The sequence below is a fragment of the Lingula anatina genome, chromosome 1 (genome assembly GCF_051362555.1).
Source record: "Lingula anatina isolate TDL-2025a chromosome 1, LinAna3.0, whole genome shotgun sequence".
Taxonomy (NCBI): domain Eukaryota; kingdom Metazoa; phylum Brachiopoda; class Lingulata; order Lingulida; family Lingulidae; genus Lingula; species Lingula anatina.
Window position 1 is genome coordinate 66,871,810 of NC_141767.1, and position 24,167 is coordinate 66,895,976.

At 34.9% G+C, this 24,167-nt stretch overlaps 2 protein-coding genes across 3 annotated transcripts; one reads left to right on the forward strand and one right to left on the reverse strand.

Moving 5' to 3' along the window:
- Positions 1–165: 165 nt before the first annotated feature.
- LOC106169658 (uncharacterized) lies at positions 166–18,796 on the forward strand. 2 transcript variants are annotated; one of them, XM_013549223.2, is made up of 20 exons: positions 166–528; positions 3,511–3,668; positions 9,289–9,442; positions 9,710–9,959; positions 10,147–10,346; positions 10,602–10,692; positions 10,934–11,001; positions 11,165–11,404; positions 11,637–11,797; positions 11,941–12,039; positions 12,349–12,547; positions 12,691–13,311; positions 13,532–13,692; positions 13,862–13,960; positions 14,261–14,453; positions 14,594–15,110; positions 15,327–15,460; positions 16,152–16,406; positions 16,770–16,957; positions 17,090–18,796. In XM_013549223.2, the coding sequence occupies exons 1-20, from the start codon at positions 255–257 to the stop codon at positions 17,183–17,185; spliced, it is 4,158 nt and encodes a 1,385-aa protein (XP_013404677.2). In that variant the 5' UTR covers positions 166–254; the 3' UTR covers positions 17,186–18,796. The 2 variants fall into 2 exon arrangements, with proteins under 2 accessions (XP_013404677.2, XP_013404668.2); XM_013549214.2 differs by having other exon boundaries at positions 167–528; positions 14,261–14,459.
- LOC106169667 (inositol monophosphatase 3) lies at positions 18,312–24,040 on the reverse strand. The gene is made up of 5 exons (XM_013549247.2): positions 23,690–24,040; positions 23,023–23,182; positions 22,523–22,618; positions 21,182–21,349; positions 18,312–19,976 (listed from the first exon to the last, which is right to left on the reverse strand). Exons 1-5 carry the CDS (start codon positions 24,023–24,025, stop codon positions 19,720–19,722), a joined length of 1,017 nt encoding a protein of 338 aa, XP_013404701.2. The 5' UTR covers positions 24,026–24,040; the 3' UTR covers positions 18,312–19,719.
- Positions 24,041–24,167: the final 127 nt, after the last annotated feature.

Below are 24,167 nucleotides of genomic sequence, written 5' to 3' on the forward strand. Positions count from 1 at the left end.
GCCTACGATCCAGATTTCTACTGAAATAATTTCAGATGCCCTTTCAAAGCGTAAAATTGACATCATTCATTTTCATTCTTATATCTATGACCAATTAGGTATGCAGCATCTACAAATCATTATAGTTTATCTTTTGTTAATACATCTACGTCGTGTCTTGGGACCCGTATGAGCCAATCGTTTGACTGAAATTTACATCGAGGGAATTTGAATGTGTGAGAACCTGGCAAAAGCAATTTGTTTAAAACCTCAACATGGAAAAGTGTTTTAAAGGAGGTGAGCATGCGGCCTCCTTCAAGAAAAAATCAAGCACAATCGACAAGAGGGCATTAAGAGCTCATCGCAAATCCATTGACCGGCAAAACAAACGAGATGACCAGCTAAACAAGCGAAGAAAGATGCCAGCCGTGCTCTCTCCTTTGGTTGAGATCGACCAAAACAAAGCAGGGGAAGATGTCAGGAAAAAAGGAGAGGGTGAAACTCCCAAGAGAAAGCCAAGATGTGAAACTCCCAGGAGCAAACCTAGAGGTAATTTTACGCAATTAATATTCCGTTATCGTTTTGAATAATGTCATCGCTGCATTTCAAACGTGTATGATTCGAAAACAAATGTGCTGTATTATGGTCGTGACTGGATTTGACATGGATTAGTCTGTCAGTTTGGTTTATGACCCACGCAGCAAAATATATTGAAATATGGGTATGTTGGTGTTATTCTCCAATTCCAATTAATAATAATAAAACACTGTACACCGATTAATATGCTAGTAGTAGTAGTAGTAGCAAGGGTGAATATGGGCATTTTTACAATCCTGGGCTCCTTTTTTTCCCACCAAGGGTCAAAAATAGAAGTCATTTTTGTGTTGAAATGTGTACTTTTCTTGAAAGTATAGACCTGAAGGGTATAAGAAATGACAATCCCGAGATAAAACCTTGTGTATGTATAAAGATATGATAATTTGAATTTTGAAAATCATTTTTTTAATTTTCATAAGCTAAACCTTGAAGTGTGTGACTTTTATGGTAATTTAAGGTATTGATCTCCAAAAAACCACTTAGTTTTACTCAGAGAGTATTGCTCTTTTATGTATTTGCAAAAAAAAATGGATGAAAATATCCAAAATTTGACGAATCAATGACATTTTGCAATTTTCCTGTTTCAGTATTTAATGTGACTCCATGAAGTTTTTGATTCTGAGATATTCTGAGGACTTCTGTACTTCACTTTACCTTGCATTAGTTCTTTATTTTATGCTTCATGATTGTGTAAAATATTATTTTGCACGGACATGTGTGCTAATTGCAGTGTCATGTTAAAATAAATGTCCTTTCCGAAACATCCCTGTTTCGGAAAGGACATTTTTTTAACATTTATGATATTGTTTTAATATATTGTAGTATTTGAGTTTTTATAAGTTTTAGGTGAAGTCTTTGAATACCTGGGCAAAATAGGTGAATTGAAGTCTTTTTATTACATTTTGTGCTTGTTTTGTCTATTTTGTACCAGTAATTCATTACTGGAATTTTATTTTATTAAATATTGATTCTGAGATATATTCCAGGTATTCTTTACGCCATTATACCTTATTTCAGTTTCTTTTGTTACAGTGCATAGCTGTATAAAATATTATTTGACAAGGTCAGGTTTAAATTTAGTAATTACATTTTTAAATATGTCCTTTTAGGCATGTCCTGTGTTTCGGAATGGACATTTATTTAACATTAACGAAAATGCTAAATGATATATATATATATATATATATATATATATATATATATATATATCATGATGTATGTATATATTATAGATAATCACAGGAAGTTAATTATAACCCTGTGTCTGCCTGCAAGCGCCTCTGTAACCGTGCCAGTGAACTGACTCTTGCAACTTTAACACGTGTAGCCTCATAACTATTTTCGAATACTTTTATGTACATCATAAGTAAGCAGTATTTAAAGTAAGGTAAGCTATATTATTCAAAATTATATTCTACATAAATTTGATGTGCTTCCCATCATCCTCTTCCTCATGAATAATAAATAGATGAGCAGACCAAAGAGTAAACAAGTGTTTTAGACAATGTGTTAAAAAATGTCCTTTCTGATACAAAGCATCCAAATTACCTATATTTCTATTTATACTGATATAATCTCTTCAATTAATTGTTAATTTAACTTTGAAATACATGAACTTTGGGAAAATATGCAATGGAAGTTCTAGTAGATCCAAAGAAAAGATCCTGACTCGCAAAAATGAATTTTTTTGTTGAGGATATATATAGAAATTTAAAAAGATGCCATTGAAGAAATGTTTTTCTATTATTTTCATGTCATATGCATGATGCTTTAACAGTAATTTGCTCATGTCAAGTGAAACATACAGCATTAAAGACAGAATTCTCTCTATTTATAACATTGGCAATGTAAAGGTACTTTGTTTCGGAATGGACAATTTTTAACAAGCATCTCAAAAAAGACCACAGTTAAACGGGTTTCTGTGCACTGGGGTTTTCTTATATAAAAATAAATATCACATGTCCTGGGCTTTAGAGAAATATATATTGTTACTGGCTAGGTGTCAACATGTTCTTTTTATGTAAGAGAAACCCAATGTTTCGGAATGGACAAATTTAACGGAAAAACACGGTAGGGTTATTTTGCACTCCATGTCAAGCTCCAGAATCATCGCGCAGATTTCATTATTTGATACAAACAATACCAATACATCCAAATAATGATTAGGGTGGTAAATTATACTGTATGATTTATGATATATTTTCTGAAAGTCATTTATTTTTGTTTCGGAATGGACATTTCGTTTAACGGAAATACCAGCATGCCATTAAAAGGCTTTTTTTACTAGGATACACCTCTCTCCTGTTAATATTTAAACTTTTTTGATTCCACCATACTACTGAGTGTTTTATAATCCAAAAAAAATGCAATGTCAAACACTGTTTTAATTTATTTCAGATTGCTTTTTATTTCATATGACTAAAACGGGAAAAATTTTTGGTCATTTTTCGGACTTTGCTTTAGCATATCTTTGGACTCGGTGGTGATATTTGGTTTCTATTTTCAGTGTTTATCTTCACTTACACCATTCTCTAACATAGTGATAAAAGAATTCTTTGATCGTATGTATGTAATTTGTTAATTAGCAATATGTGGGAAAATCTGAAAAGTGCCCAGGATTGTAAAAATGCCCATATTTGGAGTGTCGACATATTATACGGCGATTCAATTTACAATAAATTAAGACGTGTATTAAAACATGCCAAACTGTCACCTTAATCAGTTGATGATTCTAAAAACCACATGATGACATTTATCATCTCACACAAAACTACCATAATTTAATTAAGTATTTTTACATTGTTTTATGTGGCTTTATAATTCTTCAATCATCAAAGCTGATAAATATTTGAGAAAATGAGTTTTATCTTAACTTGGTAACAGTTTAGTTCTGGCAGCACAATGGCATTTGTATTTTCTCTACCTTTATTCCAGCTTCCAAAGTATCAAGACGGGAAATGCTGCAAAAATGGAAGCAAGAAAAGGATCTCAAGAGAAAACTTGATGCAAAATCAAAAGCAAATAAGCAACCCTTTAAAGTGTCAATAGTTCACCACAGTGTTGCCGAGATAAAGAATAATACAAATCAAAAGGTAAAAATAAGAATGAAACTATTATCCATTATTATGTACAGACACAGATGTGTCTGTACATATAGCCATCATCTGCGTCTGTCGTCGTCGCCGTCGCCGTGCAATTTTACCGATAACACGATAAGTGGAAAACTGTTTTTTCTTTTGGCTTGAAACTTACAGAACTAATGAATATTCATAATACGCAGGTCAAGTTCGAAAATCAGCATGATCGGGTCACTTATAGGGAATTTATGCTGTTTTTTCACTTTTTTCAGCATAAATGAAGCACCGATAACACGATAAGTGGAAAACTGTTTTACTTTTTGGCTTGAAACTTACAGAACTGATGAATATTCATAATACACAGGTCAAGTTCGAAAATCAGCGTGATTGGGTCATTTTTAATGAATTTAGGCTATTTTTTCTCTTTTTTCAGCATAAATGCAGCACTGATAACATGATAAGTGGAAAACCATTTTACTTTTTGGCTTGAAACTTACAGAACTTACAGATTTTGCTGATAAATATTCATAATACGCAGGTCAAGTTCGAAAATCGGCATGATTGGGTCATTTTTTAGTGAATTTAGGCTATTTTTTCTCTTTTTTCAGCATATATATACAGCACCAATAACACGATAACTGGAAAACCATTTTGGCTTTTGGCTTGAAACTTAGAGAACTGATAAATATTTATAATACGCAGGTCAAGTTCGAAAATCAGCATGATAGGGTGACTTGTAGGGAAGTTATGCTGTTTTTTTTTTTACTTTTTTCAGCATATATGCAGCACCGATAACACGATAAGTGGAAAACAGCTTTACTTTTTGGCTTCAAACTTACAAAACTGATGAAGATTCATAATCCGCAGAGCAAGTTCAAAAATCAGCATGATCAAGCCATTTTTAGGGGAGTTATGCTATTTTTTCACTTTTTTCAACATATATGCAACACTGATAACACTATATAAGAAAAACAGATAGGCCAATTGTCATTATACTTACAGGAGTGGTCAATCTTACTAAAATGCAGGTTGAGTTGGAAAATCAGCATAATCTGGCCATTATTTTAGAAGTTATGCTGTTTTTTCACATTTCCTCAGATTCAATTCTTAAGCATGTTAACAGTCTCATTATTGAACTAATAAGATACGTAAAAGTGTTTGTTTGATATTTCCTGCATCTTTACAACATTGTTAGTTGATTATGTAAAAATGATGGTAAACTTGATATCGTGTATTGTGTAATAAAGTGTCAAAAATGGAAATAAACTCATATCATATCATATTGCAGTTTGTTAGATTCAATCATCAACTATGTTCAGAATCTCAGAATGGAGGAAATTGGACATTTAACACTGTTCTATTGATATTTTTCCCATCTCATCAATTTTCTTAGTTTGTCATATAAAAATGGAAGTATACTGTTTATTTTGTTTTGTTTAAAAAGTGTTAAAATGGAAATAAACCCATTTCAGAACAGTGCTGTCATTTTTACAGTTTGGCATTTTTAAGATGTGACTTTGAAGTTCCATGAGCCTGCAGATCTTTGCTAGTCACATTTTCTGAATATCCATGATACTAATATTTTATGATTAAAAATTGATGGTCATTATGCTGTAAAACATTATGTAATATTGCATCAAAATTTGAAGAAACCCCTATTTTGGGCACTGCTCCCATGATGACCATTTAAGGAAAGTCATGTCACTTACTGTTCTCAAACTTACAGGAAAGAAACATGGGACTAAAATACAGCTTCAGTAGGCAATGCAGTCTGTTTGGTAAATTTTTCTGGTAGTTAAGCAGTTTTTTTGTGAAAATTTAATTTTTCACATATTGGCATTTTCAATGTATGACTTTGAAGTTCCATGATCCTGAAGACCTTTGCTTGTCACATTTTCTGAATATGCGTTATACTAATATTTTATAGTTAAAAATTGATGGTCATTATGCTGTTAAACATTATGTAATGTTGCATCAAAATTTGAAGAAACCCCTGTTTTGGGCACTGCTCCCATGATGACCATTTAAGGAAGATCGTGTCAATTACTGTTCTCAAACTTACAGGAAAGAAACATGGGTCTAAAATAAAGCTTCAGTAGGCAATGCAGTCTGTTTGGTAAATTTTTCTGGCAATTAAACAGTTTTTTGTGAAAATGTAATTTTTCACATATTGGCATTTCCAAGGTGTGACTTAGAACCTCCACGGGCTTGAAGACCCATGCTAGTCACATTTTCTGAAAATTCATGACACTTATATTTTATTATTAAAAATCGATGGTCATTATGCCGTTAAGCATTATGTAATGTTGCATCAAAATAGAAGAAAACACAATTTTGGGTGCTGCTGCCTTGATGACCGTTATGGGAAAACTGTGTTACTTATGACTGTCAAACTTTCAAAAAAGAAACACAGGACTAAAATGCAGCCTGAGTTGGAAAAGCAGTCTAATTGGCTTCTTTTTCTGGAAGCTATACATTTTAGTGTAATATTCATTATCTTTTTGGCATATTCATTGTGGGACTCAGAGCTCCCATGAACATGAAGCCGAATGGTAATCATATTTTCTACATGTCCATCCTATTTATAGTCAATAAACAAAAATTGGTGATAATTATTCTCTAATTTATTATGTAATGTTACATCAAAATTGACAACAATCTTTTTGCACTGCTACTGCAAACATTATGAAAAGAAAACTGTGCTACTTATTATCATTTTTAACTTACAAGTACGATTTTTAGGATTGGCCTTCAGCTCATATGAGAAAACCAGCTCTATTGGATTATCATTTTTATTGAATTTATGCATTTTTTGTGAAATTTTCATTTTTCTCATTCTGGCACTTTCTAAGTATAAACTTGAACTCCGATGGGCCTGAAGCCTTATGCTTTTAATTTCGTCTGTGTTACCTGTTGTGCATAAGTTGATGTTGACTGTGCAGTTAAACATAATGTATTATTGCATCAGGATTGGTAGTCTCCTATTTTGGGCATTATGGTTTTGTGCTTTTCTTAAAGTGTGACTTATGGACCTAAAGACCTTTGAGTGGGTCAGTCTGTAAATTACCCTTGGGTATCACTAAATTAATTTCAGAGTTATAAAGTCATTTGCCTTAATAGGCCATTAAATGAGATTACATAAAGCACACTTGTTGATATTTCCCTGTAAACTCCCAAAGGTAAAGCTCTCTGCTAGATTAATAATAAGGAAGCAGTGATAATTATGAAGGTAAATTTTGTTTAATATTGCAAATAAGTTTTAAATAATATATATATATATATATATATATATATATATCAAACTGGAAGATTAAAAGTTTGAATAGCATCTTCATTGGAATTATATTTACCTCAAGCTCTGCCAAGGAGGTCATATTTTCACCCCCGTTTGTCTGTCATCCACATAACACAAAAAGTTATGGACTGATTTTGCAGAAATTTTCAGGAACTGTCGGAAGTGGGCCAAAGAGGACAATGATTAATTTTTGGTGGTGGTCCAGGGCTCGACATTAGCGCCTGTCCGCCTGTCCGGGACAGGTAAAAATTCAGTTCGGACAGGTGAAGTTGCAGGGTTGGCTGTCCGACGGACAGGTCATGTTTTATGAGAAATTTGGATCAAAAATCTTTAAAAAATCATTTTTTGTTGCATACTAACGTCTTTTTGCTTCTTCCTAGACAACATTGAAAAGAGTGACCTACTTTTGGCACAAAACACATGCAGTCGCAAAACGAAGTCTGAGCAAACTTACCGCCAAATTATGAAAGTGAACACCCTCCAGAACTTCATCAGACAAAATTTATTCACATATCAGGTTCACTACTGAACATTTATTTAGTTAAAATCTACGTGCTCCAGTAATAAAGACACTTCCAAAAACAGAAACTACACAAGTACTGTGCTGGAGCCAGATTGGACTGGATGAACTGGCTATATCTAGTTCGTTGTCAAGGCAACATACTGCCTGTCAATCAAACACGTGGTATGCTATCTACTCACTATAGAAAGTGAAATCTTTGGGACTGAAGATCTTGTTGAAATGTTGTTTATTTGCCAAAATATAACCTGAAATTTTGTATCATGCTTTCTTTAATGACTCTAGCATCACCTCTGTTATTTACAGTTTAAAATTTAGTGCTGGAATATGATAAATTAACATTGCTCTCATATACCAGTGTTATATTGATGTAAGGAAGAAATAAGTAATAACAAATATGAGAATTTAAATAGAAAGAAGGGGAACCTTTTTATGCTGATTTTATTTAATTCATATATTTTTAAAAAATCAAACATGTGATAACCCCTTAAGAAGTTAAATTGTTGACATAAATATAAGTAAAGTATTATAATATGAATATAAAATAATGAATAAATAAAATAATATATATAATTTTTTCATTGAACTTTATTCAAATATTATAAAATTTGAATATTTTTATAAAATTATTTTAACAGTACCACCTCCCCACTTCCCGCTCAGGTTTTTTTTTTTTTTTAGCTTTGGTTAAACTTCATGTGAATCTGTTATCAAATTGCAGACTTACAATTAGTAGACCCTGTACCCCAAATCCTAGGAGAAGCCCTGATGTTAAATATCAGACTTATATGCAAGATTAATCTTCAGGAGTTCACAAGTATGAAAAAACAACTTTTTATCTGAACATAAATTCACTTTAAAGTGCATTTTCGGGGCTCATATGACTGAATGTTTTGGTAATATATACGTTAATTTAAATGTATGACTACGCGTATTAATTGACAAAGTTCAAAGGTATGAATAGAAAAAAATATTGGTTTTGTGGACAGGTTGGATTGAAAATCGGACAGGTCAAATATATGAGCACCTGTCCGAAGGACAGGTGCTCACAAAAGTTAGTGTCTAGCCCTGTGGTCTGGAACAATAATCAATCAATTATCAATAATAATCAACAATTGCTGCCTTGGCAGAGGTCTGCACTCTCAAAGTGCTTTTCTAGCTTTGTTATGTTTTCCTTTATAATTTTTTCTCAAACACTTGCATTTGTGACTTTTAACTCTCATCTGCCTGGGGCTCTGCACATTTTCTGTATTTCCACATAAGCAGTTGTATTGTTTTTTATGTCTTTAAACATTATGTAATATTATTTTATGCACTGTCATCATTTTTCAAATATTGAGAGTTTCATAATGTGAATTTGAACTCTCATGGTCCTGAAACTGTAATTTTATTGAAGGGGTGGACCATCTTCTGGGTCTTCCTGAAGACAGTCAGGTTATTAAGTTTATATTGACTGGTATCTATTTTTTTCTGTTGGAAGACCATCAAAATGGAGGATGGATCAACATAGATACTTTGTAATACTGTCAGAAAATATCTCTGGGTCCGCTCCTGTTATTGACCATGTTACCTGTTGTGCAAGATTAAAATTAAGTGTTGACTGACAGTGCTATTATAAGCATTATTTATTATTGCATCAAAATTGACAGAATGACCTTTTTTGCATCTTTATTTTCTGTTTTTTGTCTGTACATTTGACAGCTTTGCTGCCTTGTTTTTAAGTTAGTGGAATGCAATTTTTTTCATGAATATGCATGGGAAACAACCTAGTGGTTAAAGTATAATAAATAATGAAAACTAATTAACTTTTTTTTCTATAGCTGTCAACTACTGTAATCCATCAACCTAAAAAGAATTCCTCCCAGGCCCCAGTGAGCAGAAATCCCGTCAAAGCTGTAACAAAGCCAGAGCCTGTCAGGAGACCGTCAACCAGGGCAGCTGCTAAAGCTGCTAACAAGGCCATTTTGACCAAAGGTAATTGAACAAAGAATATAATTTGGCAAACACCACAACAGACCTGACTGTGTGATAGAGAAAATGCAGAGTTCCATTTTCATACCTTTGGCTATGTCCTGCAGTCTGCGCTATTTGGCAATAGCAAGAGACAATTGCCCACCTAAAATTAAATTTTATATAACACTAGCCCACCTTCGGACACTGATTGCCCAAAGTGTTAGTTGACTAAAAAGTTTTTGGCACAGACTCCTGATTTAACTGATCAATAAGAATTGTCATATTCAGGACCAACCAAGAAGCAAAAGACTGCTGAGTCAAAACCAAAACAGGAACCCGAGAAAGAAGACACTGCCCAAGAACCAAATATTGCAGGTCATAGTGGTCTTACTTCCTTTGCTCCTGTGGATTTTACATTTGCTGCTCCATCCAACTTGTCACCTTTTGAGTTCAAGCCACTTAGTCCGGCTAGTGCTGCTAGCTTCCTGTTCCCCAGCCAAGAAGGAGGATCTTATCTTACTAGCTCTGTGACAAAGAGGTTTGTTTTTTATGTATCATTAAAGTGAAAGACTGTTTTAAAATACAATAGTTAAGCTAGTAATATTCAAGAAAAGATACACAACATGTTTTCTGCAGTGCTTGAAAAACAAAAAAAAAAAAAAAACAAGAGTTTTGGATTCCATGGTGATGAATTTGAGTGTTGCATTTTTTAAAATTACCAACAGAAGATGCTCCACCCCAAAAGGCCAGAGTGTAAAGCGCAGTTCTAAGGTTGTGCACTCTCCGCAACCCACTATCCAGTCTGCCTCTGAGGAATCTGCGGACGAGAACACTGTGCCAAGTCAGGGGGTCAGTAAGGTGACCAGAACACCTCAGGCCACTGACCAGAGGTCACAGGGGATGGACACCTCACTCACAAAGAAAGGTAAATAGCATGGTTTTGGGAGGTGAAAGGCGATTTGATTGGACAATAAGTAATGTTTTGCATGTTTTACATCTGGAATTGGTGAAAGGGTACGTGGGTTGCTTTGATTAGCTGATGTCAACTAATTGATTATGCTTGATATGGTCATTATGCTAGATTTGGTGTAACTTACTGTGCGTAAAAGTGATCCATTATGTTCTTTCCCATTAATGCATTTTTAAGATGTTTTTTAATATTACTTTTTTTTTGTCACAGAGACCAAAACCCCATTGCAGTTCACCTTCAAGACTCCACTAAGAGCATCTTCCAAAAAGCTAAAAAGTAAAAACCTTACTCCCGAAGAAAAGTAAGAATATATTTTATGTAGCATTAGTAATGGATGGAGTTGTATTTTTTGTCACACTGTATTACTTATATATATAGTTTAGTTTCAAGGAAGCTGTTTTTTCCCTTATCTATTATCGTGGTATTCATTTGAAAAAAGGGCTTAAAATAGTCTGGAAGGGATTCTTTTCTACTGCTGTAACTTACAGTTTTGCAATCCTTTGGTACAACAGTATGAAGTAATCCATGGCTTTATTTTCAAGGGTTGCAATGATCTGCCAGAGTCCAATGATTGAAGTGAGGAAGAAGACACCAAAAGAGAAAACTCCAAGTAAGAGATAACATTTTATTGACCCCAACATTAAGGATTTCACATCACTTGTAGTGTAAGAGCAAGTACTTTGACTGTCTGATGTTTTTTAATCAATTATTATTTTATTATTGTAATTAATTGTGATAGCTGTTTGCTACTGTCATGCTTTTCCTTCTTTCAGCTTCAGAACAACAGGCACCCCTGCCATCATTTGATGATATAGACACGGTCTGTGCACCTGTGAACCTCAACTCCCAGCTAGAAGCCACCATTGTGGACATAAAACCAGGGGGCAGCAGCAGCGGCGAGCATGATGTGCCGTACTTCAGGAATTTATTAACATCTGAGACCAGCAGACTGACCTCATTGTGCAAGCACTGGGAGGAGGTGAACAGTTCCACTCCTGATATACCTGAAGATGGTAAGTGATTTTGGTTTGTGATTTCATTTGAAACTTTAGAATACCAGCACTTTGCAAATCAAATGTTTTAAAACATTGCTGTGCATAAATCTTTCATTTTTGCGTGTGTGTGTGTGTGTGTGTCTGTGAAGTACAAACAAAGATGAGTTAGAGCGTGTTTCTTTTAAGTACGATACTGGGATGCTTGTGAGTAACATTGTTATTAACCTCAGAGTGCATGATGACATTTCAGCTCGTGGTCAGATCCGTACCACTATTGGTCAAGCCCAGCTTCTGATGGACCAGCGATTTAAGCAGTTCAGTGGCCTGGTGGACAACTGTGAATACAAGACTGGAGAAAAGGAGACCACCTGCACTGATTTACAGGGTTTTTGGGATATGGTCTATTTTCAAGTAAGTTTTGATTCTATTGCAAATTTTTCCTCATTTCTTAATTTTCTCTATTGAAGTCTGTCATTTTGTTTTATGAGGTTGAAAAGGGATAGCTATTTGCCATAATTATTATTATTATTATTTTGTTTTGGTGCATTTTCAAGGTGGAAGATGTAAATGTCAAATTCAGTGGCCTGGAAAAACTCCAGGCCAAAAGTTGGGTAGAGGACAAACCAGAGCAAGTTGCAAAAAAGGAAATACCGGTGAGCCATTATGAAATTTTTTGATCATTTATGTTTAAAATTCACAAACTACTGTCTTGTTAAATTACAATCAATATTAGAAGTGTATCTTTTAAAACACAAATAAGAACAAGGAGCAGTTGTATATTATATAGATAAATTTGTTTTTGTTACTGTGTGATCCAAGTGCACATTTGAGTGTCCAATAAATAGTTTCCTCATTAACAGATATTGGCGACTTATATGGTTTGAGGGATTTAAATTGATTTTAAAACTTTTTCTTATTTTTTCTTACTTATTGGCCAATGCATGTTTGTATTTCTTTTGTAGAAGAAAGCTACCAAGAAATCTACTAAACCAGTGGTGAAGTCCAAATTTGCTGAGTTCCGTGCGCAAATGAAGGCACAGCAGAAGCAGCAACAAGAGCAGCAGGTGCCCGTAGTTGTGGAGCCCCAGGAAATGAAAACTTTTGATGCAGGGTTCTTCAAAGTCAACAGTCCTGTTAAGAGTCCTATGCAGCAAGGAGAAGGTAGGAGGAATTGAGATTTACTCCCTAATCTTCTATCACTTTCCTTATTAATGTGTCTTAAAACTAAAAGAAAAATAAGACAAAATAGAGCTGGTGTAAATTTGGAGTAAATGTAATGGTAACTCTAATTATTTATATCTAAGGCAAATCACCAAGAAATATGCCAGGAAATTCCAGTCCACTCTTGATGTCAGCACTGTCTGCCAGTAGGAGACCCAAGGTGCCAAGTCCACTACTAAAAGATACTACTTCTCTGCTAGAAAATAACCAGCCAGGTGATTCTTCCACAACACAGCAGGCTGACAGAGAGATTTCAGCTGCATCCCCTCAACTTCTTTCACGCTCTATTGCCAATGCCCCAGTTGTCCCCAGCCCTCTACTTCTGGACATCACCCCAGGGTTGAGGACACGCAGCAGTCGTAGGTCACGCACGTCAATTGGGTCCAGGTCCACTCCAGGAACTCAGAAAACTAGACGACAGTCTCGTAGGTCAGTTGGGACACCTTTGCAGAAAATTCTCACTGAGGATGTTAGTACGCCAAGCAGTTTGAGGCGTTCCAGAAGAAGCGTTTCAAAGCCCGTGTTTGACCCAGATATTGAGGACAAGAAAGAGGTCATTGAGACAGATGTGTCTAGTGTCTCCAGTGGAGAGCACGATGTGCCGTACTTCAGGAACTTATTGACATCTGAGACCAGCAGACTGACCTCATTGTGCAGACACTGGGAGGAGGTGAACAGTTCCACTCCTGATATACCTGAAGATGGTAAGTGAGGAAGACTGTAAAAGGAGAGTTTGTTGAATCACAGTTATGTTAGTCTTTTAAATTTATTTTATTTAGAAAATATATATACATATTTGAATTACTTGCCTCTCATTTGCCACAATATAGTGCTTGTTTCTATCTTTCTTGCTGTAAGAGATGTGCATAGTTGGCTTGATGATTTCAATATCAATACTTACCTTTAAGTTGTTTTTTGTTTCAGCTTGTGGTCAGATCCGTACTACCATCGGTCAAGCGCAGCTTTTGATGGACCAGCGATTTAAGCAGTTTAATGGCCTGGTGGACAACTGTGAATACAAGACTGGAGAAAAAGAGACCACCTGCACTGATTTACAGGGTTTTTGGGATATGGTCTATTATCAAGTAAGATCTGGTGAAAATCATGACAGTAAGCTTTTGTTATGTGGTACATTTTGTTTAGTAATTGTTTTTATTAGTATTGCCATACCATGTTTAAATTTTATTTATCTTCATAACTTGTATGCAGAATTTAATTTTGAAAAATGACCTACCCATTGGTTTTATTCATAAGGTGGAAGATGTGGATGCTAAGTTTGAGGCTCTGGAAAAACTTCAGGCCAAGAATTGGGCGGAGGACAAGCCATTAGAAGTGAAGAAGAGAAAAGTACAGGTGAGCCAAGACGTCATGGAGTGCCAGCATCTTTGCTCTTGAAATTGAACATACAAGAAGTGCAGGAATATTTGCAATACATATAATTCATGCAAGAGTGAATTAAACTATTGTAGGAAGAACTGTTTATTTCATTTACTGTGATGTTAACTGTATGAAAAACTTAGTTGTATATATTAACATCACTCAAATGATGTGTTAGCTTTTTCACTTCATTGTATGCATTGGAAGATTTTCCTGTGCTCTGTGCCATCTGTCTTCATTTGGTCTTTATGAGCATTATGGTTTCTGAATTTACAGAAAAAAGCTACCAAGAAATCTATTAAACCAGTGGTGAAGTCCAAATTTGCTGAGTTCCGTGCACAAATGAAGGCACAGCAGAAACAGCAACAAGAACAGCAGGTGCCTGTAGTTGTGGAGCCCCAGGAAATGAAGACTTTTGATGCAGGGTTCTTCAAAGTCAACAGTCCTGTTAAGAGTCCTATGCTACAAGGTGAAGGTATGAGGATTTGAGATTTACTAAATGTCATTTGCAAATGTCCCCAATCTGCTGCCACTTTCCATAAGTCTTTTCAAAATGTGCTATTTTAATAGAAATGTAATGATAACTGTTATTTCTTTTTAAACTTGCAGGCAAATCACCAAGAAATATACCAGGAAATTCCAGTCCACTCCTGATGTCAGCACTGTCTGCCAGTAGGAGACCCAAGGTGCCAAGTCCACTACTAAAAGATACTACTTCTCTGCTAGAAAATAACCAGCCAAGTGATTCTTCTACAACACAGCAGGCTGACAGAGAGATTTCAGCTGCATCCCCTCAACTTCTTTCACGCTCTATTGCCAATGTCCCAGTTGTCCCCAGCCCTCTACTAATGGACACCACCCCAGGGTTAAGGACACGCAGCAGTCGTAGGTCACGCACCTCCATTGGGTCCAGGTCCACCCCAGGAACTCAGAAAACCAGACGACAGTCTCGGAGGTCAGTTGGGACACCTTTGCAGAAATTGGTTACCACTCCAGGAAGTTTAAGCCGTTCCAGAAGAAGTGCCTCCCTGGGAGTATTCACCCCAGACAGTCTGGACAAGAGAGCAACAAGGAAGAGAAGGGCATCTGAGCCATTAGATGGAGATGGACAGTCCACATCAGGGAGGTGTGCAAGAATTTTTTTTTTTTTTTTTTTTTTTTTTTTTTGCTGATGAATTTCAGTGCAGAGAATTTGTACTCTTGTTTACATAAAGTGAGCACATCTGAGATAAAATTGTTGAATTTGATATGTAGCACTTAAATATCTGTTGTTATATTTACTTTTTTGAGAAATGTTATATCCAGGATCGTTTTTTAAATTTTATCTATTACTTAATCGTAGGAAATCTGTAAAGGAATCCAGGTTTGCCATTGATAAAGAGCCCGAGCAAAAAGTGCAAGACCAAGGTATTAATGATGCTGACTTCGCCAAATTCCTGATGCCAACACTGGCTGCAGATAATCCACAGGGATATGGTAGACTAATGCTTGCTTACTTACTTGTGCTGGGATGGATCATCATGCCTTTTGCTACTACACATTTTTTTTCTCTTTTTTGAGAAAAATAATTGATATGAAGGCCAACACTTGTAGTTTATTGCTTTCTTTTTATACATTTTTGTTTTTAAGAGATTTTTTGAGATTATGTGTAAACTGACATAAATTATTCTTGTTGTTGAAAAGCAAAAATGCAGCTTTGAAAAATGGCCTTTAATATATAGAGAATTAAAAGGTGCCTATCTGCATGATGGTTTATTCCTTAACTTGAGGGCATGTAAACTTAAACACTTAGCTGTATAATGCTTAAAACTTATCTTTTCCTAGCCTATTTGATTATTTCTAGTTAGGAAACTCTATGGGCAATTTTGTTTATCATAATATGTCTGTTCATATTTTTCAATATCACTTATATACTCTGAAACTTACTTAACACAACACTACCAAAACTCTGGTTTTGGGAAATTTCCCTTAGTGTCAATAGTTGCATATTATAAGATGCATGGCTTGTACCATTCTATATACTCTCCAGCATGCTTAACATTTTATTAGAACTACCAGCAAAAAAATTATATTTCATTACAATTCCAACATGGAAAAGACGGTGAAAGAGACAAGTGAACAGGTCTCATTTCTTGCATTGGGTTAAGCCATTTGCTTTACTCTCCAGATGAAAGCATGGAGGAAGAGCCCGGTGAGGCAGATGAGGAGATGGCTGCCACCATGAAGAGGGACCTCAAGTCTCAGTTTGATCAGCACTCAAATTCAGCCAGAAAGAGAAGGAAGTCCGCCCTGGCCAGGACTCCTCGCTCAAAGCGCAGATCTAGTTTGAGGCACAGCGTTCATTTTCTTGACTCTCCTGTCAGACTTCACGAAGCTCAGAGTGGACACCTGCCTGAGACTCCATACAACAGAAATTCTCTCGGTAGGCCATTTTTGCATTGTCATTTATTTGCTTATTTTTGTGAATTCTGTCCTGATTTCATGAATACATAGTCCTGTTTGGATGTAGCAATTAGTTAACCTAATAATAATTTTGATACATTTCCATTTATATATTACCACAATTTATGCAAGAATGGTGGTCATTATGTAGAAGATATTTTAGAAGCCAAGGCATGGAGTTTAAATTGAACATCTGGTAACATTAATTTAATAAGTGCATTTGCAGAGAAACAAGCATTTTAAATAAGTCAAACCTAAGCTCTGTTGTAACATATAAATATATATGTATTTAAAAAATTTATTATTATTATGATTATATTTATTATATTTGCTATTCTTCCAGTGGCAGCACCACGTGTTGGTAGTGGAAAAAGGCTTTCTAGTGCCCCTCTTCCCACAGTGGAGACAACACAATTGATTGTATTTACCCCTCCAAATGGAGCAGAAGCCAAGTCAGGCACCCCTGAAAGTGCAACTCCAGCTACTAGAATTGCCAGTCTTCGACTGGGATTAAGTCCTAGACCAGCTGAAGTAAGCTATTTATAACAGCATTACATACATCAAGTGAAATGCATTCCAATATAAAATGTGTAACAAGTGACTTTTCAGATTGGCAATGCAAATTTCTCCTCCCACTATCAATGATTATTTTCTCTTTTACAGCCTTTGGATCTTCTAACTGGAGATGTGTTTCCATCCCCTCCTCGCAGATCAAGTAGATTGTCCAGTGTGAACATAGGCAGTCCAAGTCTGATATGATGACTACAAGCACTATAAAGTAGAGAGGAGTTTGCTGGGACAAAACAAAAAGGGCAGTCATTTGAAACAAGAACATTGGGGGGGGGGGGGGGGGGATTGAACTTTACCTTGTGAAACTGGGGCATGTTACTTGTTTATGGTATGATTCTGAATTTGAAAGGGAATGTTATGAAGGTTATGAAATATTATCATTACTTATGAGTGTGAAGAAAAGGAGTGCCAGATATGGAAATGCCATCTGCTCATTTGCAAGTTGGGAAGAAAATGTGTTTTTGTTTGTTTCAGGCAGAGAAATGCCATACAGTTATGTTTTATAGATTTACAATCAAGATGTATATTTTTTTATTTTGTGCTTATATGAAAGATTATAGGCAGAAGTGATTGTGCCTAATCACAAAATACTAAAATTGATATATTGTCCTTATGTAAATTTTTCCTTAATAGCAAGGGTTGTTTTCTGTACATTTACAGGGATTTCTCACTTGTGTACTCTTATGGTGTACTTTAAGGGAAGATGTTGTCATGATCCTTAGGATGGAGCACATTAACTAAGGCTGTTCATAATTAATTGAAGAAATGACCAACACATAATGGTTTCAGCCTAAAATAATTGGTCACTCAGGGAAACAGCAGCAGCACGAGGAATATTGTGCAACATAGTCTGACCTATTTCTCCAATGAATTGTAGCCACACTTCAGTCATGGAGGCAGATGTACTTCAATTAACATATTAGTTGGTTCTGTTATGATACTCCAAATGAAATTCAGTTTTTTTTTATGTCATTTCTGTAAATTAGTCTTTTTCACAATTAAAACATTGATCCTTATAGGTATAAAGATGCTATTCATAACCAAGTAAAAGAGATGCTCTCAGAAGTCAACTTATAACCTTACCTTTGACCTTTTTTAAAATTAATCTCTTTCATTAACATTCATATGTAATTTGCAATGTAATCTGATGGAAATTACGCATTTGCTGTTTTAAGATCCCGTGCATTAATGTTTACTTAAGATGGTTTTGATAATGTATTTTGACAAACCATCAAAACATATGGATTTGGTCATCTGTATATTTTACTTTGTTACATTCGTTAAACTAATATTAGGTTCATGAAATAAATTATGCTGAGAAAAAATCATTCTTTATTCATATGTATATACATATATTACCACTGAATCCCCCAAAATCCACTTGGACCAACGTCTCAAACACGAAGACAGCCAATCATTAAGTAACAATACCACAAAAATCCTTCCTTACATTTACAATAATATATAAAGCCATTTAAAGAGTTTTACCCTATTAAACAATCCCCAGCATGTAAGAATGTTATTTTTAAACCAAAAATAGATGAAAAAAATACCCCTTTTGCCCTTATATGTAGAGTAACAAAGTATGGTACAACAGATCTGGGAACTCAACCACTTTACACTGCATTTTGATACCATTATATTGCAACTCGACTGAAATATCTCAATAATTTAATATCTGCCCACATTCATATTACCTGACATCTCATTACATTCCTTTGTTGCAATACTGACTTTTCAAATTCAGGAAAAGGAAATTTCCTGTTTCAGTATCCACAAAAATATTTGAGATTGCATCTATGTAGCACTTGTCTTCTAATGGAAATGCTATGTGCCATCATTCAACAATAAATAATATATACTGCAAGTTCACATTTCAAGATTAGCATTCTTTTTTAAAGTTGCATATTAGGTCAGTTTGTCCATGATTAATTCATGATCACTCTGTATAAAAGTCATCTTGGTGATAAATGCGCCACTCAAAATATGAGTATGTACACTATATATCACAGTAGTTTACCAAGATCTGCTGCATGAAATACAGGCTCCAGTTTCATTAAAAAAGTTCCAGTGGCTAACATCTTTGTTATCAACTTTGTTACATGGTCACATCTTACCCTAAGGGTAACAGTGTTTACTATTAGTACTCACATGGACATCCTAGTTAACTCGGCCAGGGAACTGATGTAAGTTTTTTTAATGAAATTGGGCCAGAACAAATGACTGGAAGACAGACTATACAGCACCCTTAAGAGATTAAAACATACCAACATACAAAAAGTTACTTTAACTATATGACTAGAGCTCATTACTACTTTAATATGGTAGTAATATATTGCTTATTAAATAAAGAACTTAGAAATCTGGTCATATCTTAAAATGTGCTGACAATCAGTGTTGTAAAATAATTGAGTATATAACTGAGTAAATTCAATTATTCCTACAACTTCAAACACCAGGCAGACGACTTTAATTTCTGCACTATAAAAGAACAAGCCCACCTCTTAATTATAAAGCTGCAGTGTACCCCATGCCTTCAAAATACAAACTGGAATGCCTAGAAATAAGTGCGTTGCAATGAGGTGCCCCTTTAAAACTGGGTCACAGGAGTAAAACATTATGTGAAACAAAAATGAAAATAAATTACCAGAACACAGGAATATATGTCTAAATGATAAAAATGCTTTATCAAAACAAAAAAAAAAGTCTGAAGCACATAAACTTCACTGTTTTAAGCTTTTTGCCATAGATTCCAGTTTTTTCAAGTATCCATCGTGGTCCCTGGTAGTTGCTAACAGTCCTCCCTCATTCTTTACATTCTTCTCAGGGGAATAGTCTATGTCATGACCAAACAGATCTGTCATTCTTCCTCCCAACTCTTTGATTATAGCATTACCAGCACAAATATCCCACTTCTTGATTAAAGTCTTGTGGACATAAGCATCAGCATTGCCTTTGATCACCTCAACTGTTTTATAACCTAAAAGAAAATCAATAAAGGCACAAATAAATGAAGAAATGCATGTTCTAAATTCAATTTATGCACACCTAAGTGGCAAATTATTTTCACTGAGGACAAAGATTAACAAAAGTTATGAAGGCACATTCATAAAGTTCAGATGAATTTTTTTTTTTTTTTTTTGGGGGGGGGGAGGATGCCAAGGATTAAAGTTCTGATTTTTAAGCTCTGATTTTTACTCTTCTTTGTTCTGCATTTTCAGTTCAATAAAGAGTGACCAGGATCAACTTTTTTTTTTTTTTTTTTTTTTTGGGGGGGGGGGGGGGAGGAAATAAAATGCAGAATGCCAAAAATAACAACTTTTCAAAGCTCTCTATAGTGTTACTTTCATTGTTCAGCTTTTCAATTCAATATAAAGTCACCATAATATAAAACCACATGTCCACCTGTTACATAAACTGTGATGTTGTGAAACAGCTGTTTAAATGTATGCATCATCTGGTGACTTTGTTTGCTTGTTCACAACAGGTGTTTCTCTTGTCTACTGGTATGAGGGAAATAGTGCTATGATTTGGCATTTATGTAAACCTAATATCTAATTATACATAATATCTATCAATAACTATACATGTTACGTAGGTGAGGCAAAATATGGTTCATAAGTTTTGGTGCATGTATGAAATGGGTGTCATCTGATATAGCTCAGTCTAGTGACTTTGCATAAAACCAAATGAGATTTCCTGGGCTTTCAAGGATAATGGGGTCAGAAATAATGGCAGACTAGAACTGAGCATTTTATTTGTTTATTTATTTTTTGCATCCCTGTAGTGTAATCTTGTCCAAATCCTGTGAAATCTAAAATGATTTCAAGCTAAGTCACAGAACTTACAACTATGTAAGATTATTTCTATAACGACTATGCAAGTAGGAGATCCCCCTTTTCTACTCAAACAATGGGTTTCTCAGTGATTGCTACCTTCACCCGACTACATAGAAAGTCGAACTAGGTTTGACCTTAATACAGTGTATATGTAATATTGGTAGCCACTCAAAAACTGGACTCGCCCTTAAGAGTAAAACCATACTTGGACTGAACTTATGAGTTAGCTCATGTTAAGTCCAATTTTATAATGAAACAGGCCAAGTAAGCCCAAATTTGGACTAAAATTGTAGACTCAGGCTATTTCAGAAGCACTAATTATAGTCAGCTATGCCTGTGAACTCACCTGCACCTCCTGCTGGGATAACTTTGATGTTCTGTCCTATAGTTTCTTTGGCTGCAGCTTCTACATCTCCAGCATGGGACCTGGACACTATGATAGACGTGGTCTCTTTTTCCTTGTCATCCTCCACTCTGATGTTCTTTGAGTGACCGTGTCCTACCCAAGCCCACACTGAAAATATATGCATGCTGTTAATGGCTGATCTACAGAAGATATGACATTTTGTGTAAAAAGTTAAAGGGAAATATCGTACAATTCATGGAGTCTTCACTAAAAAATAATAAAATATAAATAAATAACTGGAGCCTGCTCATTCCATGGTTTATGAAAATATATGCATGCTGTTAATGGCTGATCTACAGAAGAAATGACATTTTGTGTAAAAAGTTAAAGGGAAATATCGTACAATTCATGGAGTCTTCACTAAAAAATAATAAAATATAAATAAATAACTGGAGCCTGCTCATTCCATGGTTTATGCATTATAAAAAATCCCAGAGAAGTAATGACAAAAACAAACCCACTGCAAAAGAAACATTTATGCTCATAATAACAATACATTAATTGTCAGTCTGTGCCGAAAGATAGGCATACCCACATCTAGGCATACCTAAGCACCTACATCACCATGGACCTACAACCATAGTGTTGAGAAACTGATTAAATTTTACTGGTCTACCTTCAATTTTATATCCATTTAGCAAGGGGATAGGGGTTAATGTCGCATACTGCATCATTAGGCACTTACTTGCAGACTGACTGACTAATTTAAAAATACTGTCATTATTAATGAATTCTAATCAAACCTAAAATTTTATTTTACATTTACTGGGGTCTTCACACTACTGAAATGATTTTCTGTTTGGTTATAAATCTACTGATGGCACACTGTTTTAAAAATCCACTTTTCACTTTGCTGAACATGATATATGACCATTTTCAGATATCAGCATATCAGAAATTCAAAAGCTGCAGGTAACCATTGTTTTTCTCTTTTATCATTAAAATGAGACATTAACATTAATTTTTCATTAAAAAATCAGCTTGCCTTTTACCAATTTCATATGAAAATCACCATACAATGATAGGGCCAATAAAGTATTTTAAGACATTATTTACATGAGAAAAAAAAAAAAAAAAAACGATCAAGCATTTTCCACTAATATATGAAAATCACAATGACACAAAAAAACAGTATTTCAATTCTAATGATGAAAAAGCAACAACAAACATGTAAAATCAAATTGATTACTGACATACAAGTTATATAATTTGATAAAAGAGATACCTATCATATGTTTCCAAATGTACAATGCCTACTTAAGATCTGCATTATTGTGTTACCTGTTTCTTGTAAAAATGGTTTGTGTATGACTCCCATAACTGGCTGTCCTCCCACTACCACACACACCATCACTGTCACATACTGAGTGAGATCCTCTGAAAAGTAATAGAACAATACATACATGATTTTGTGATTATAAGTACAAGGATCACCGTGTGTGTGTGTGTGTGTGTGTGTGTGTGTGTGTGTGTGTGTGTGTGTGTGTGTGTGTGTGTGTGTGTGTGTGTTGGGGGGGGGGGAGGGTTAAAAATAAATGAAATAGGTTACTAACCAATATATACCTTTTGTTTATGTATACATTTATATTTCCATCTATGCAGAACAGGTCAATTAATTAATGAATATGTACATATAATATTCTTAGAAATAATATGTATTTGTGCTACAGGAAGGAAGTTATGTACAATGACGTTATTCAATTTAGATCAAATTTGCAACTTTTTATAAATCAGGGTTTCAGAAAAGATACTTCCTGAATACAGAATGTTGTTTTACAAACCTGTATATTCTTGAGTAGCGTCAAGAGGATCAATCCACACAGCCACATCTTTCAGATTTACATACTGATCTGACAATAATGCAACTTCTGGATCATCAATTTCCGCCCTTGTAATCTTGCTAGTGTCTGCTGTTTGCTTTTCATGTTCTTCTGATATGACCTTTAAAAAATATACATTTTAAACTTTCACGCATGAAGTATGTGCATCACTTCCATTCAAACTGGCCAGACTTAGTATGTGCAGTAGATGACAGGATGTGCAGTTCATTATTATTATTTTCATTAATTTTTTTTTTGTCAACCAGTGATTTCACTCTTATATGTCAACTTGAATTTATAGGAATAGAAATGTTAAGAGCTATGCCTGAGAATATAATTTCTGTGTCCCTTTCATAAAATTTTGTTATTTCCTGCACCATGATTTGTTGGGGTTATATTTACACGTTCTATCTCAACACCTGTAATACAAACTAATGTGGGTGTTTCCCCTACATTCCTCAATCGATTCTTGAAATCTGGATTAAATTACACCTAGGCCAGTCAATGAAACAAAGCATTTATTATGCTAGTACTACTATCTAGACTTAATCATTGATAAGATCTACATTGTAGCTGGCTTTCTTTGCCACTTGAGCTCAATCTATGTCACTGCGAGCCGTAAGCTTACTTTCAGTCCTGGGAACGTTTTGGCGAGGCCATACATAATCTGGATATGTGACTGCATATCACCCTCCGTCAGCATTTCTGCGGCACCTTCCTTCGTCTTGCCCTTCTCTTGTTCCTTTAATCGGTTCGTCTCACGTATTTCTTTGACACGTTGGCCCCCGCGTTTGGCTAAAGTGATACTTGCAGCAAGCACTTCTTTCATGCTCACTTTTGGTGTAAACCACCCATGGACAAAATAGAGTAATATACATCCCGATATGGCAGCAACTACTAAAATGCCGAGAGGATTGAGACGAAGGATCCTACCCGAACTCATACTGTCTGCTAAATGTGGCATATTTGTTTCAACAATAGTTTCGTACAAACACAGTGGGTATTTTTGCAAAGAAATAAAATATTATTAAAATGAAATTAATCAAATTTATATAGAAAATATTTTATATTTTTATATTATTATTCAAATAAGAATTTTAAAAATG